The 13,432-nt window shown below is 38.9% G+C and overlaps 1 protein-coding gene across 12 annotated transcripts in view; it reads left to right on the top strand.

Moving 5' to 3' along the window:
- The window catches only part of CACNB2 (calcium voltage-gated channel auxiliary subunit beta 2), a 332,881-nt gene that overhangs the window by 298,165 nt on the left and 21,284 nt on the right, over positions 1 to 13,432 (top strand). For 6 of the 12 annotated variants that reach the window (XM_081053383.1, XM_081053387.1, XM_081053384.1 and 3 more), the window contains 3 exons: positions 1,013 to 1,146; positions 4,845 to 4,925; positions 5,412 to 5,470. In XM_081053383.1, the coding sequence (XP_080909509.1) occupies positions 1,013 to 1,146; positions 4,845 to 4,925; positions 5,412 to 5,470 (274 nt within the window). Of the gene's footprint in view, positions 1 to 1,012; positions 1,147 to 1,290; positions 1,311 to 1,777; positions 1,840 to 4,844; positions 4,926 to 5,411; positions 5,471 to 13,432 lie in introns of all 12 variants that reach the window. The other 6 variants (XM_081053388.1, XM_081053392.1, XM_081053394.1 and 3 more) reach the window with 2 other exon arrangements.

The raw sequence follows: 13,432 nt of genomic DNA, 5'->3' as shown, positions 1-13,432 counted from the left end.
AAGATGGTCCTTGAAATACTTTCCAGCTCTGATTCTACAGTTGATAAAATTCTGTAGTAATTGCATGTGGGTGATTTTATGGACTTCAAAATGAGATTATGGATCTTTTTTTCCATTTACAGCTCAATTTTTAAATGCTGTATTTTCAGATCGAAAGATTTTAAAAGGGAAAGCATGTTGAATCACAAACCTAAACCTCTCATTCTCCAGATAAGGAAACCACTGGCATATTCTCTTGGGTCTGTGTGCCCTTCCACCCTGCCTCTTATGTTAAATCCAGGACTTGATAGAAATCACTCAGAGTCTCCTTGTATCATTTTATTAGACTCATGTCATTTGCAGATTATCGGATCCAGTGTTTCCCCATTAGACTTCAGTCAGGCCTGCCCTTCAATCAGGGCATACATATCACCTCGAAATCATTTTAATTCTGCCCATTCTGGAACCCTCCCTGAGTCATTTGCATTGTGTTGTCTGAATTTAGGATTTTCTATTCTCTCTTTCCTTCAGATGCCTGTTGCAATTTTAGTGATGCTTTTTCACATTGCCCTTATTTTCACACACAACCAAGCAAAGTAAGAAATCTGAGGCACATAGTGATAAAAGTTTCCAATGGAGTTCCCTATTATCCAAAGCGGCTTTAAGACATTGTAAGAAGGTGAAATGTTCTGTATCATACTTATATACAGTTGATATGGGAAATAGCACTATTGTATTTGAAACTACAAATTTAAAATCTGTTTCTCTAAAAATAGTATTCGAGATCTAGTGTAAAATTGATCAAGCGAACAGACAGCCCGAGGGGATCTTTCCATTTTGTTAGATTTGATTATGTTGCATTCTTCACGTGCTTTCCCATTACATTTTACTTTGTTTACTGTGCTGAGCACTCGTGACAGATCTTGACTAAGGTTCATTTTACTTGCTTTTGTTTGATTTATTTTTTTATTTTATAACCTGTTTTTCCTCTCCTGTCCACCTGATGAATTTTGAATTGTTTGTCTGTATATAGCTGTAGACATAGATGCTACTGGCTTAGATGCAGAAGAAAATGATATTCCAGCCAACCACCGCTCCCCTAAGCCCAGTGCAAACAGTGTAACGTCACCCCACTCCAAAGAGAAAAGAATGCCCTTCTTTAAGAAGGTAACCTTAACTTCCGAGCTCCCGTCTGTCCACCTGCTCCACTGCGCTGCGTCACATTTCTAGTCCTGTTGACTGTCTGCGTCCTTTGAGAAGCAATAACATGCATGCTCTGTTATTCTTTGTTTCTTTTCCATGCTGCTGTAGCTAAGCAGAAGCAAAAATCGGTAAGTTTACGTTGACATAAGCTGTGTTTATCCTGCCACGGCATCATTAGCATTCAATCCCACAGTGTTATTAAATGCAATCTTTTCTGCCCTAAGAAAAGAATCTATCAAACAGCGCTAATTAAGTCCATGCATTTCCAACCAACTAAATTCAGTGTGTGACCTGTTAAAGCAACATTACAGTACTTATCCTTTTTGATGGAATAATAGCTACCACCAAGGGAATCTGTTTAACATTTTCAAGGATGTCAAACACGGACAATGCCATATAATGCACCTCTATTGTGCATGCTTATTCTGTCTGTCTTTGTCTCTTTCTTTTTCCCCCCAGAAATTTAACTTATAATCAAGCATAGTAAAACCATTATTAGATTTTGATTTATGATATCCAGATACATAGCTTGTACTAAAAAAACATATATATTCAATTTTTAATTTAGTCAGTATTTAAACTTCTAATCCACTAGGTGCAAAATCTACAGATGAACAAGACCAGTGGAAAACTGCAGGCTTGTTTTGGCGGTTTACTGTGAGTTTTTCCTATTGTCATATATAAATACTCTCCCGATGTTCTTGCCTCCTCCATCAGTCAGATTTCAGCATCTCACCCGTTGGACAATGGGGAGGTGGCCGTGTGTAGACCCTTTGCCACTGGCCAACCAAGATGCTACACAGTGATGCATCCATCCCCTGCCTGGAAACTAGAGTATTCCTAAGTTCTCTTTCCTCCAGATGAAGTCTGGTTCTTTTCATCACATTTTGTAGCTTCAATGAATAATTTTGAAAGGATACCTCCACCAACATAATTTCCATTTCTTTCCTTCTTGTACACGCAACTCTCTGTCTTTCTAGTCATGCTTCCTAAGGTCACCAACTCCAACCCAGCCATGGGTGTATTAGGACACATAGATGTTGAGTAAAGCCTACTCTGCCCTAAACGCTCAATGTCCTGAACTCTTTTCCTCTGCACACAAGTGTTTTACTCTGCGGAGGAACTCTGAACTGATCAGTGAGGTGTCACATCCTGAACTGAGAAGTATATTGTTGTTTTTTCAAAAAAAACAAATTATGGTTACTTTAATAATGGAAGACCTCAGCACTTCCGGGCAAAAATTAAAACACCTGGGTTTTTGTGTTAACACAGAAAAGCTTGTTGTGCATCCATGAGAGTGGGCCCGTTTCTCTGGTCCTGTCTTCTTGTTACAACAAAAATTTACAGCCCAGTGACTAACAGTGCAGAAGCTTAGAAAATCAACATTGCTAAGCCTCTCTGGGCTTGACAGAGCAATAACGTGCACTAAAACCATGTTAGTCAAGATAGGTATTTTTGAAGTGTGCTTACTCTTAAATTCCAAAACTTGAAAAATGTGTATCACGGTTTTTCCACGGAACAATTTGAACAAAATAAAGTTAGCAGGAAAGGGTAGATACAAATGTTGGTGTCATTATCAAGAGGGCACAAAGTTCCAATATTCCATCAAATAAGGTAATTTCTGTAGCTACCCTATTGCTTAAGAAGCTGACTGATTACCAGCATGGGTAACCCTTTGCAAGCTGGCAGTCACAGATCAAAGGAACCAAAGACCTGCCAAAGACTGGGCCACTTAATACTTCAAAACTTGAAATAAAAGTTCTTGGTAGCTGTTACTAAAATACGTGCAATTATATTCCTAATTATAATGGTGGGAAAGTTATTCTCAAACTGCGTTGTTATAAAGACTTGTCTTCTAAATGTTTTCAATATGTTCCCAGATGGTAGAACTGTAATAATTTAATAAATATGCTTATGATGCCTTCGGCACTGGTATTCATTCTTCTTATGGTATTGATCTTCTGTTATGTGGTCAACTTCAGTGTAGAGTTCAAAAATAAAAACAAAAAGACAACCTGAGATTCAATGATAAGATTGTTTTCCATGTTCTAGGTTGCTTTTAGAGTGGTGCTTGTGTGGCATTTGTGCTGTCACTGTATTGTTTGTCTTGTTTTTTGTGTGTGTGTGTGTGTTTTCTTTTTCTGTATAAAAACGTATTCTACCTTCATTGTGTCTTCTAAGACTAATTTTGAATACTAGGTAAAATTTTAAGCTGTAAAATTTGACAGCACTGTCGCAGTAATATTTTCTCCCCTCTGATTATATTTGCTGACTATTGGTGAAATCTCAGACGGAAGCTTTTGAATATGAAATGCATTTTAATTCCCCCCTTAAGCAAGTTAAATCTAATTGAAGTCAGAAAGTGTGTAATGAGACATTTTAAGCAACAGTAAAGTGTTCTGAAGCATCAGGCTGATGCAAAAATTACATTTACATTTGCACATCAGTTTATCAAATTCTTAAAAGAGTTTGAAGAATATGTTTCTATTGGTCTGTGTGACCAAAAGAAACTCTTAAATTCTGAAAATATATTTTCAGATGCTGCTTCATGCAGAAAGATTCATATAACAATGATTTGTTTATCTTGGTGTCTAAGGCCATATTGCTCTCTCTTATGCATTAAAAAATGTCACTTTGGAGGTCATTCTAACATTTTTTGCTATTGAAATAGCCAATTTTAATATAATCAAACAAATTAGCTGTTACCTGTTTTTTGGAAAAATTTTGATCATTTTATTTGAAGCAGTTAAGCTGAGAAATTTTGAAAGTTTTAGAAATTGCTCCCAAATTTAGCTCCTCTCCTGCTCTTCCTAAAGATAAATAAATTATCGTGGAAAGGCATGGATTTGTTATGTAAATAGAAACACTGCCTAAATGGCTCTTGAGAAGCATATTAGAGATGCCCGTTGATAATGAACCTTTTGAGACCAATGAAGCAAGCTTGATTTTCACACATTATCCACGTTTGCTCCAAGACACATAAACCTTGCACTTTAAGGTTTTAAATTTCAAGATGTAGAAACCCAAAATCCAAAAACATTCATCACTAAGCTGTGAATAGTAGTGATCCCGATTACATCATGATTACTGTTTTACTGAAACGAGCATGCATGCTAATTTAAACTCTCACAGTAAAATGGGAATTTTCAAGTATTTGGTAATAAGAGTTACAATGTTTTGAAATTAGGCTTTATCCAGGTAAGACAAACATCTGAAACGCAAAGGTAAAGACCTTTCTTTTCTCCATAACCAACCGTGTTAGGTCTGAAAATTTGGCTCTTCAGAAAACAAATGCATCTGAAAAGCCATATTAACTTCTAGTCAAGCCTAAAGCACCTATTCTGCATGAGGCATGTTTCTGTCTGTTTTTGTTCAAAACAAACTAGTTTTTGTTCAAAAGCAGTTCCTCCTGCTTTAGGAGTTAATCTCTTAGTAGCATTTCTTGAGGAAAGCAAGACACTATAGACTTAAAAAACTTTAGGAAGATAAACCCACCAATCTTTGATTGGGTTTATTTAGAAAAGAAGCAAGTTTAAAAAAAAAAAAAAGGGAAGAAAGAAAGAAATGTCTTGGAAAGCTAGTGCCTTGTATTACAGAGTTCAGAAAGAGCTGTTCATACACAAAATATTTCAGTTCCCTGAAGTCCTCTCCTCTCTCTGCAGACAGAGCACATGCCTCCTTATGATGTGGTACCTTCCATGCGACCAGTGGTCTTGGTGGGCCCCTCCCTGAAGGGGTATGAGGTAAGTAACTACCCTCTGAAGCAACTTGACCTTCTCATGCTGAGCTGCTTTGTGACTCCACTCCCTCTCTTGACACTCTTGAATTTAGAACTTAAAGAGCTCATAGCAGCAAAGCATGCTGTTTTTCAAGCTGTGGCATAACGTTGCTTTCTGGTTTTGTTCTGTTTCCTTTTTCTTGACTGTTGCTCTTAAATATTTCTGCTAGCTATGATTTACTCAGCCGGGGGAAATAGTGTCAGATGGAGAGTGACTGAAGCCACTTGGGATGTAATGTATTGTCACCAAAACGTGGGGATAAGTTCAGAACTTTGACTTTTTCACTGTCATTGTATCAGAACTCAGAACAGAAAAATGTGATGACCTCACATGCTACGTTTTCCTAATGGGAAGCCCAGGTTCTCAAACATTCTTAAAAGGAGTAAAGTTGTTTTGTCGTAATTAGTAATATTTTTATTGTGCCTTAACGTATTGCTTGTTCAATTGCAGGTCACGGATATGATGCAAAAAGCGTTGTTTGATTTTTTAAAACACAGATTTGAAGGGCGGTGAGTATTTCTGTATCCGGGGTATTATGGGTTTTGTCTTAAAGATGACCAAACCTGGGTGGGACCAACATGTGATCCCAAGAGAAAACTACCCTCCGAAGTTTGTGGATTGACAGGAGATAAGTTCAATCTGGTTCAATCTGATTCCATAAATATTTGTCCTGTGTGCTTGGCTCATCCTCAGACCTGGGTAATCCAGCTCTCTTTCCTGCACCTGCTTCCATAAGCTGAACTTGGCCAAATCCCCGCCCACTAGTCTCACCCTAAATTCCTGGTTAACTGACCCTCAGTGCTGCCCAGAAGTCACATGAAATATACCTCTTCCATTCACTTTTCCACTCTTCTAAAAGACTTTCCTACCAGCTCCTCTCTCCTCAAACTTCTAACATCCCCTGCTCATCCTGCTCTCATCCATGAACGTGTTTCCTATTTCATTGAGAAAGTAGAGACAAACAGAACTTCTGAAAGTCCCACCGCCACACCTGTCCCCACTTGCATGTTTGTCTGTATGCTCTGTTTTTTTCTCCTATTACTGTTAGCAATGGCCAACCCACCCACTTGGGTGCCAGACACCATTCCCCACCCCTCACCCCGACATGGCCACAACAACCCTTTTCTCTCTCCTCATCGATATTTCTCGTTCTAATGAAAACACCATCAGCATATAAAAATATAATTATTTCCCCCTTTGACAAAAGAATTTTACCTCATATTCCCCTCTAGCTGCCCCATTTTTTTCCTTTTCTCTATAGAAAAAAAACTCCTTGAACAAATCATGTATACATGCTTTCCTCTCATACTCTTAAACCTACTCTGGTTACAAATCCATCACTCAACCAGACCTAGTCATGTCGGATCACCAGTGACCCTCACATTGCTAAATCCAGGGTGTTTCTGCAGTCCTACTTTAAGTAACATGATGGACCACTCCATCTTCTTTTAAATACTTTGCTTTCTGGAACCCACTTTCCTGGTTCTTCCTGTATCGCACTAGCTGCTCCTTTGTCTCCTTGGCTAGTTTTTCCTTATGAACTAGACATCTTGGAAAGCCCAGGGCTAAGATTCTTGGTCTTCTCTCTCTTCTATCTACACTCCTTTGATGATTTTATTCAATGTCAGACTCAAATAGCCTTTCTTCGCTGGTCTCTCCTTTTAATTCCAGACCCATATGTCCAACTGCCTCATTCAACATCACCACCAAGATGTCTAACGGACTTTTCAAACTTAACCTCCAAGCTTACCTCCAAACCAGCTCCTTTCATAGTCTTCCATATCTCAACTAACAGTTTTTCATCTTTTAGATTTCAAGACCTTTCAGCTCCAGGTCATTGAATCATTGAATCATCCTTGACTGTTCTTTTTCTCTTACATCCCACATTCTGGATATATTTTGTCTGTGTCTTCAAAATATATCCAGAATCTAAACACTTTCTACACATCCTTTGCTTTTGGTCTGAGACATTATCATCTCCTCCCTCGATTATTGCAATAAGTAGCCCCCAAACTTTCATCCTTGCTTCCATCATTGCTCCTTTAATATCTGTTCTCAATTCAGCATCCTGAGCGACCCTGTTAAACTATGAGCTGGATCTCATCGTTCCTTTGGTCAGATTCACCCAGTGATATCTCTTGTCACTCACAGTAAAAAGCAAAGTCCTTAGTAGTGACCTGTAAGACCCTCTATAGCCTGACAGTCTATACCCCCACACCCCTCCTTACCTTTGACTTTATCTCTTACTACCCTCTCCCTTAGTCCTTCTGCTCCTGCCACACTGACTTGTTACTCCATGAGTGTTCCAGATAGCCAGATACATACCTACCTCAGGGCTTTTGCACATGCAGGTTCTGTAGTAGGAACTCTTTTCCCTCAGATAGTCTCCTTAATATATGTGCACACATGCACACACATGCACACACACATGTTCTCTCTTCCTTCCCTGATTTCCCCCCCATAACTCTCTTATATATTTTATCAGTTTTGTTGGTTGTCATTTTCCCACACTTAGAATATAAACTCCATGAAGGCAGGGGTTTTTTAATCTCTTTTGTGAACTGTTGTGTTCTCAGTGCCTAAGAACTATGCTCAGTGTGAATAATGAATGGATGAATGTTGAATAAATGTCTGCTGTGTACTCCCCACTGGAGAAACGCAGAGATGTTGAAGCTACTCATGGTGTTTGCCTATAAGGAACTCAGGTGTAAACCATAAGTTGAAACCTCAAGCAGTAAAATATAAAGTGAATGAAAGGACAGCTCGGCCGATGTGTGTCCAGGTACAGGTAGCATAAAGGGAGGAAGGATTAACACTGACTTAGGGATGTCAGCATCCTGGAAGGGTTTTTACATGGTACCTAAGGTTTCACCAAGTGGATTAGGAAGAGAAAGGGCATGCCCAGCAGAGGGTGTAAAGTGTGTGACATCAAGGTGTGACACAGCAACCTGTGTCACCTAGAGGTTTTCAAGTCAAGTATAGTCAGAGAGTGACTGATAACAAAGCCGGGGCTATGTAGACATGATACATACGTTTGGCATGATAAATGTCTTAGACTTAATCCTTTTCCTCTCCCTCCCCTCTCCCGTCAACTTGCTTCAACAAATATGTATTGAGCATATTCTACATGCCAGGCATTGTGAGGAGCCAAAGCAGGCAAGGACCTTGGCTTTGTGGAGTTTATTTGTAGTCTGTTGAGAGGCATGTTTGAATCAAATAACCGGTGAGCGCCATAGTAAAGGTTAAGCCAACTTCTGAAGCATCAAAGATATGGTAGGAGTCTAAAATGGAAACTTCAGAATTTAACTGAAGAGTAGATTATAGGGGACATGGGAATCTACAGGGCTAGCAAATATTTCTGTATTTTTCACGAGATAAATGTGGTGTCTCTCTTCTCCACATTCCTTTCCTCCTCCCATCCTAACAATGCAAGTAGAATAGACGGTATCTGTAGGTTTCCGTGTTCTTTTAGATTTTTGCCCTTGACCACATCTGCCTCTACAGCTATTTCTAATTTATGTTGACTTTGACAGGAGAGGCAAAGGACAAGGAGAGAAACTTTTATAGCAAGACAAATATTGTTAGTTAAAAATCAAGCAAAGGACTGAACAAGACAGAAAAAGGAAAACAGAATTCAAGGTATTAAAAGATTTTATAATCAAAGTCTACCTAACCAAATGCTCCTCGTTAGATGGTTTTGTTTTCCATAGCTTTATGAAATATATTTTATTTGGTGCCAGGAAACACAGCTTGGTCCTTGGACCTTTGGCTTGGCCCACGGCTGTCAGGCTCCAGCCAAGTATAAAAGGTGTGCCTCTAATTGGTCCCATTTAACTTTCACTTTTTTATTCTTGGCTCTGTCATGTATCAGAATTTGGAATTATCTACATGAGCGTGCATACCCAGAAAATTCTGCTAGAATAGGCACTCTGCTTTCCATGACTGAGTTAACCCACTGCCCTTTCTTAAATGTCAAAGAGGGGGAAATGAGATGGAATTTCCTGACTTACCTCTTCCATTTAAGTCTGAGTAAGTTTTGAATTTGGAAGATAGATTCCAGCCATAGAGTGTATTTTGGACCCATGTTCTAAAGTATCGGCCATCCAGACTGATTTCACTGAAGGAACACATAAACAAAATAAATGAATGTTGTATCAGTCTTTTGTTTCTGGCCAAAAGGAATGTCTATATGGCTTTATTAGTGGACTGCCTTCACTTATCTTGACTCATAGAGATGGAGTTCAACATTCTGGGCCTCTGATCACCAATTAAAGATCCTCAAAGGAAGTAATAGCATCCATAAGGCAGAAAGAATTTCAAAAAGTCATGCAAACAATTTAACTGGTTTTTGTTTCTTGTTAACCTATAACAAAACATTCAGAATAACTGAATCATTACATGCCTTTGCTTTGGGCAAGATAAGACAGCAATGGAGAGTAAAAATTCATCAAAAGCATCAGGCGTGTCTAATTCTAAATAGACATGTAATTCTAAAAGGGAAAAGTGAATTATGCCTTAGTTGTCTATTAAATAAACTCATTTGTTAAAGACATAAATAAAGTCCAAGAGGGAGAAAATATCAAAGGAAGCATCAGTGATGAAAAGATTCTCCTAAGAATTCTTTTCTGTTCTTATACCTAGTTAAGTTCATTTGCTGAATCTCTGGAGAGTTATCAGAATCATGATCCTACTTGTTAAAATAGTGTTTTAAGTGTGTCAGGTCAAAGACAAGATGATAAATCACTGTCATTTCTGTTGTGTGCCATAGAGTAGCCCATTTAAATCGGATCCACCCTAACCGTGTCATGTAAACAAAGCAATTTCCCAATTCACCTTGTAGGGCAATGACAGGTAGATTACAAGGAAGTTGGGGAAAGCTACCATTAGGGATGAATTCGCTGTCCTCCCCAGTGTTTTGAAAACATCAGCTCTTACTTAGCATTGAAGTCCCGAGATTCCATACGGGGTTGCTGTAGATGTTGCATCTTGTATAAAACCATCTTACTGGAAATCAATAAATCCTGGGAAACATTACGTCACTTTATTTTGTGGGAAAGTTACTTAGATGTGAGACGACTTCTAAACTGGTGGTTATCTACCTTGGTTGCATATTAGAATCACCTACAACAGTTTTAAAGCAAAAAAAAAAAAAAAAAAGAAAACCAAAGGCTTATGTCCCACCCATGACTAATTGAAGCCAAATCTCTAGGGTGGGACCTAATGTAACTTTAAAAAATTATAAGGCAATTTTCATGTGCCAGGAGGATTGAGAACCACTCCTCTAAACTGAATTGTCCCCAGAATTTTGACTTTAGGATTTTAAAGGTCTGGGGTTTTTTGTTCTGTTTTTTTTTTTTTTTTTTTTTTTTGGACAGAACCTCAAGTAATGACAATTCCTAAAGCATAACTTAAGGAGTTAGAATAGGATAGTGGCCCATCTACACACAGAGTACAAAGCAGATCAGTGGAACCCCAGAGTACAAAGCAGATCAGTGGAACCCCAGCTGGGCAAAACCATATTCAGAATGGACAAAGCATGTGGGACAAAGAAGAAACCCTTCCTTCTGCAGAATTGGTTCCTCCAGGCTGATGGGGAGACGCTCCTGAGAAGATTTTCTCTGTCTTGTCACCACGGTTTCCCCAGGATGGTGCCCATCACAGGGCAGCCTGCCTCCCAGTGAGTGTCCAGGACTCGTTAGGAACAGTCCAGGCACAAACCCAGTTTCTGGTCACCAGCAGTGTTGGGTCCCACTCAACTGTGCTAGTATAATACCAGCCTTGCAGGTACTCACTCTTCCCTCTGCCTAGAACACCCTGCCCACAATACCAATATGGCTTGGTGGTTGCCAGGGGTGAGGTAGGAGGAGGGATGGACCACAGATGGGGCAGCACAAGGGAATTTGGGAGGTAAGGAGCTATTTTGCATCACGAACGTGATGGTAGATACAGAACTCTATGAATGGTCCCAACTCATGGAACTAACTGTATGCCATAAAGGATCATTTTTTTATATAGATAAATATAAAAAAATTAAATATATATATATTTAATTTTTTTGCAAAAGCCAGTAATCCCTTTTCACACTTTACTGAATGCACTGTTCTCCAGACGATAGCTAATTTTAATTGTATTATCCTGTTTCCCCAGTATTATATCATGTTATATTATAAGACTTGGTCTGATATTACAGTAAAATAAGACAGGGTCTTATATTAATTTTTGCTCCAGAAGACGCATTAGAGCTGATTGTCCAGCTAGGTCTTATTTTCTGGGAAACACGGTAGCTCTATCTTTTGGTATTTACTTCTTATGTCTAAATAATATGCTTCATTTGCTACTTGAGTTTTGAGTGTTGGGTGTTATCTGTTGACTTCCTGCCATAAAGAACATGTAGCTCTCTTATGCATATTCATTCCTCCTCTGTCTCACACATGCACCTGCACATGCACCTCTTCTTCCAACCTCCCTATAGTTAAGTCATGATTTTGGCTGGCTCTATTTTTAGTATGTATTAGAATCATGTAAATAATATTTAAATGGGCCATGTCATACACTATAATTAGTTTTGTGTGTGTATTTTCTTTGTGGTTACTATGACATAACTCATTTTATTTTTACACTTGCTTTATAGATATACCGACGGTGCCCAAAAAAAGTATACACATTTTAAGAGATGTTAAGACTTTGGTCACCGTTGCTCAAGCAGTAGTTCACTCTAATCCAAAGTGTCTGGACGCTGATGGCAACCACTTTGAGCACCTTTTGTAATTGCAGAAGTCAAATGTGACTTGTATTCATCTTTTGATATCAGTATATATTAATACAGTTTTTCCCTTTCTTAAAATGTGTATACATTTTTTTGGCACTAAGTCAGACCCAGATTCTCCCCTGATTTTCCAAATCTCCTCAAAATAGATTCTCAGCTTTATTTTTCTGAGCCTCTGTCTGGGAGCATTCTGGCCTCCCCCTGTCTAGATGGTTTCTCTCTTGGCTGGGTGCACATTTGTTCTTCTGGGACATCCCTTATTATTTTCCTTGGGATTGTGGTCACTTGCCTTTTGGGCTGGAGCCCTTTTTTCCTAGTTCCCTTGATCTCTTTCAAGATTTACACCACCGTTTTAGTCAACAACATCCTCCAGTAGTTCCCCTAGAAAGAGTACGGAAAAACTCCTTGAGACCCTGAGCCTAAAAATGTCTTTAACCAACACTCCCACTTAATTGGTAGTTGAAATGGTAGTGGAATTCTGATTGGCATAATTTGCCCTCAGAATTCTTAAGGCTTTTTGTTCCATTATCTTCTGGCTTCCATTGTTACTGTGAAAAGACAAAACATTTCATTTACTGGCCTTTTGTATGGAACCTGCCTTTTCCTCTGGAAACTTTTAGATTTTTCTTTGTCCCCAGTGTCATGAAATTTATAAGAACATGTCTTGAAGTAGAACTTGCAGCCTTTGTGCCGGACACTTTCAATTTGGTAAATCAGACTCTTAATTCCAGAATTATCTTTTTTAGTTTCCTGTCCTTTTCTTTATTCTCTCTCTCTGTCTCTCTCTCTCTGTCTCTCTCTCTCCTTGTTATTTGGAAGTTGAACCTTCTGGGTAATTCTCTAATTTTGTACCTCTCTTACCTGATTTCCCATCTTTGTCATTTCTGTTTTACTCTGTAGAAGATGTCCTTAACTTTATCTTTTAGCCCTTCTTTTGAATTTTCGATTCTACTGTTATGTAATTTCCAAAAACTCTTCATTGTTCTGAGTTTTCAAATAGAAATTTATTCTATTTTCCTCGATATACTCATCTCTTAGCTTTCAACTTTGAATGTTATTAGCAGATGATTTTTCCATTTGTTTTGGTCTCTCATGTGAGAGATTGTCCTAAGATGAACACTGCTGTTCACTGCTGTGCTCAAAGTTAAGGATAGGGCAAGAAATAATCAGTTAGAAATTCTGGGCTCATAGGTGGAGATTATCAACTTTGTGCTTCCCTGTAGGACAACCTTACAAGACAATCTTCATAGAAAACCACCACTGCCATTATCTTTGGGTCTTTTCTCTTTGATGGTCAAATACCCCATTTAGAATCCTTTCTTTTCCAAATAGCATGTATTCTCTGTCCCTGCTCTGCCAAGGGTCCCCTGCACAGAAGCCCTCTGTTTTATTGCCTGTGGAGACTAAACCAGAGGCCTTATACCTCACAGGGAAAGGGCGATCACCTGGCGGCTTTATGTAGCAGAGGGGAGGTGGAGGGCTCTAACTGTGAAACACTTTTCACCAAAACTCCTGTTTCTCATCCGTCCCCCTCACCTTCCTCTTCAGAGATATTGTGACCCTTCTCTTTTGCTCTAAGCCTTTTCCTGCTGCTGGCTGGTCTATTTGGCTGTCTTCTGTCTTAGTCATTTGCTCTTTTCAGCTTCCAAATTTTGTTGTTTTCACTTCTATCCTACTGTGTTTCCCCCAAAATAAGACCGGGTCT

Source organism: Rhinolophus hipposideros, assembly GCF_964194185.1.
Source record: "Rhinolophus hipposideros genome assembly, chromosome: 1".
Taxonomy (NCBI): Eukaryota; Metazoa; Chordata; class Mammalia; order Chiroptera; family Rhinolophidae; genus Rhinolophus; species Rhinolophus hipposideros.
Note: the sequence above shows the minus strand (reverse complement) of the source record. Positions and strands in the feature narration are given on the sequence as shown.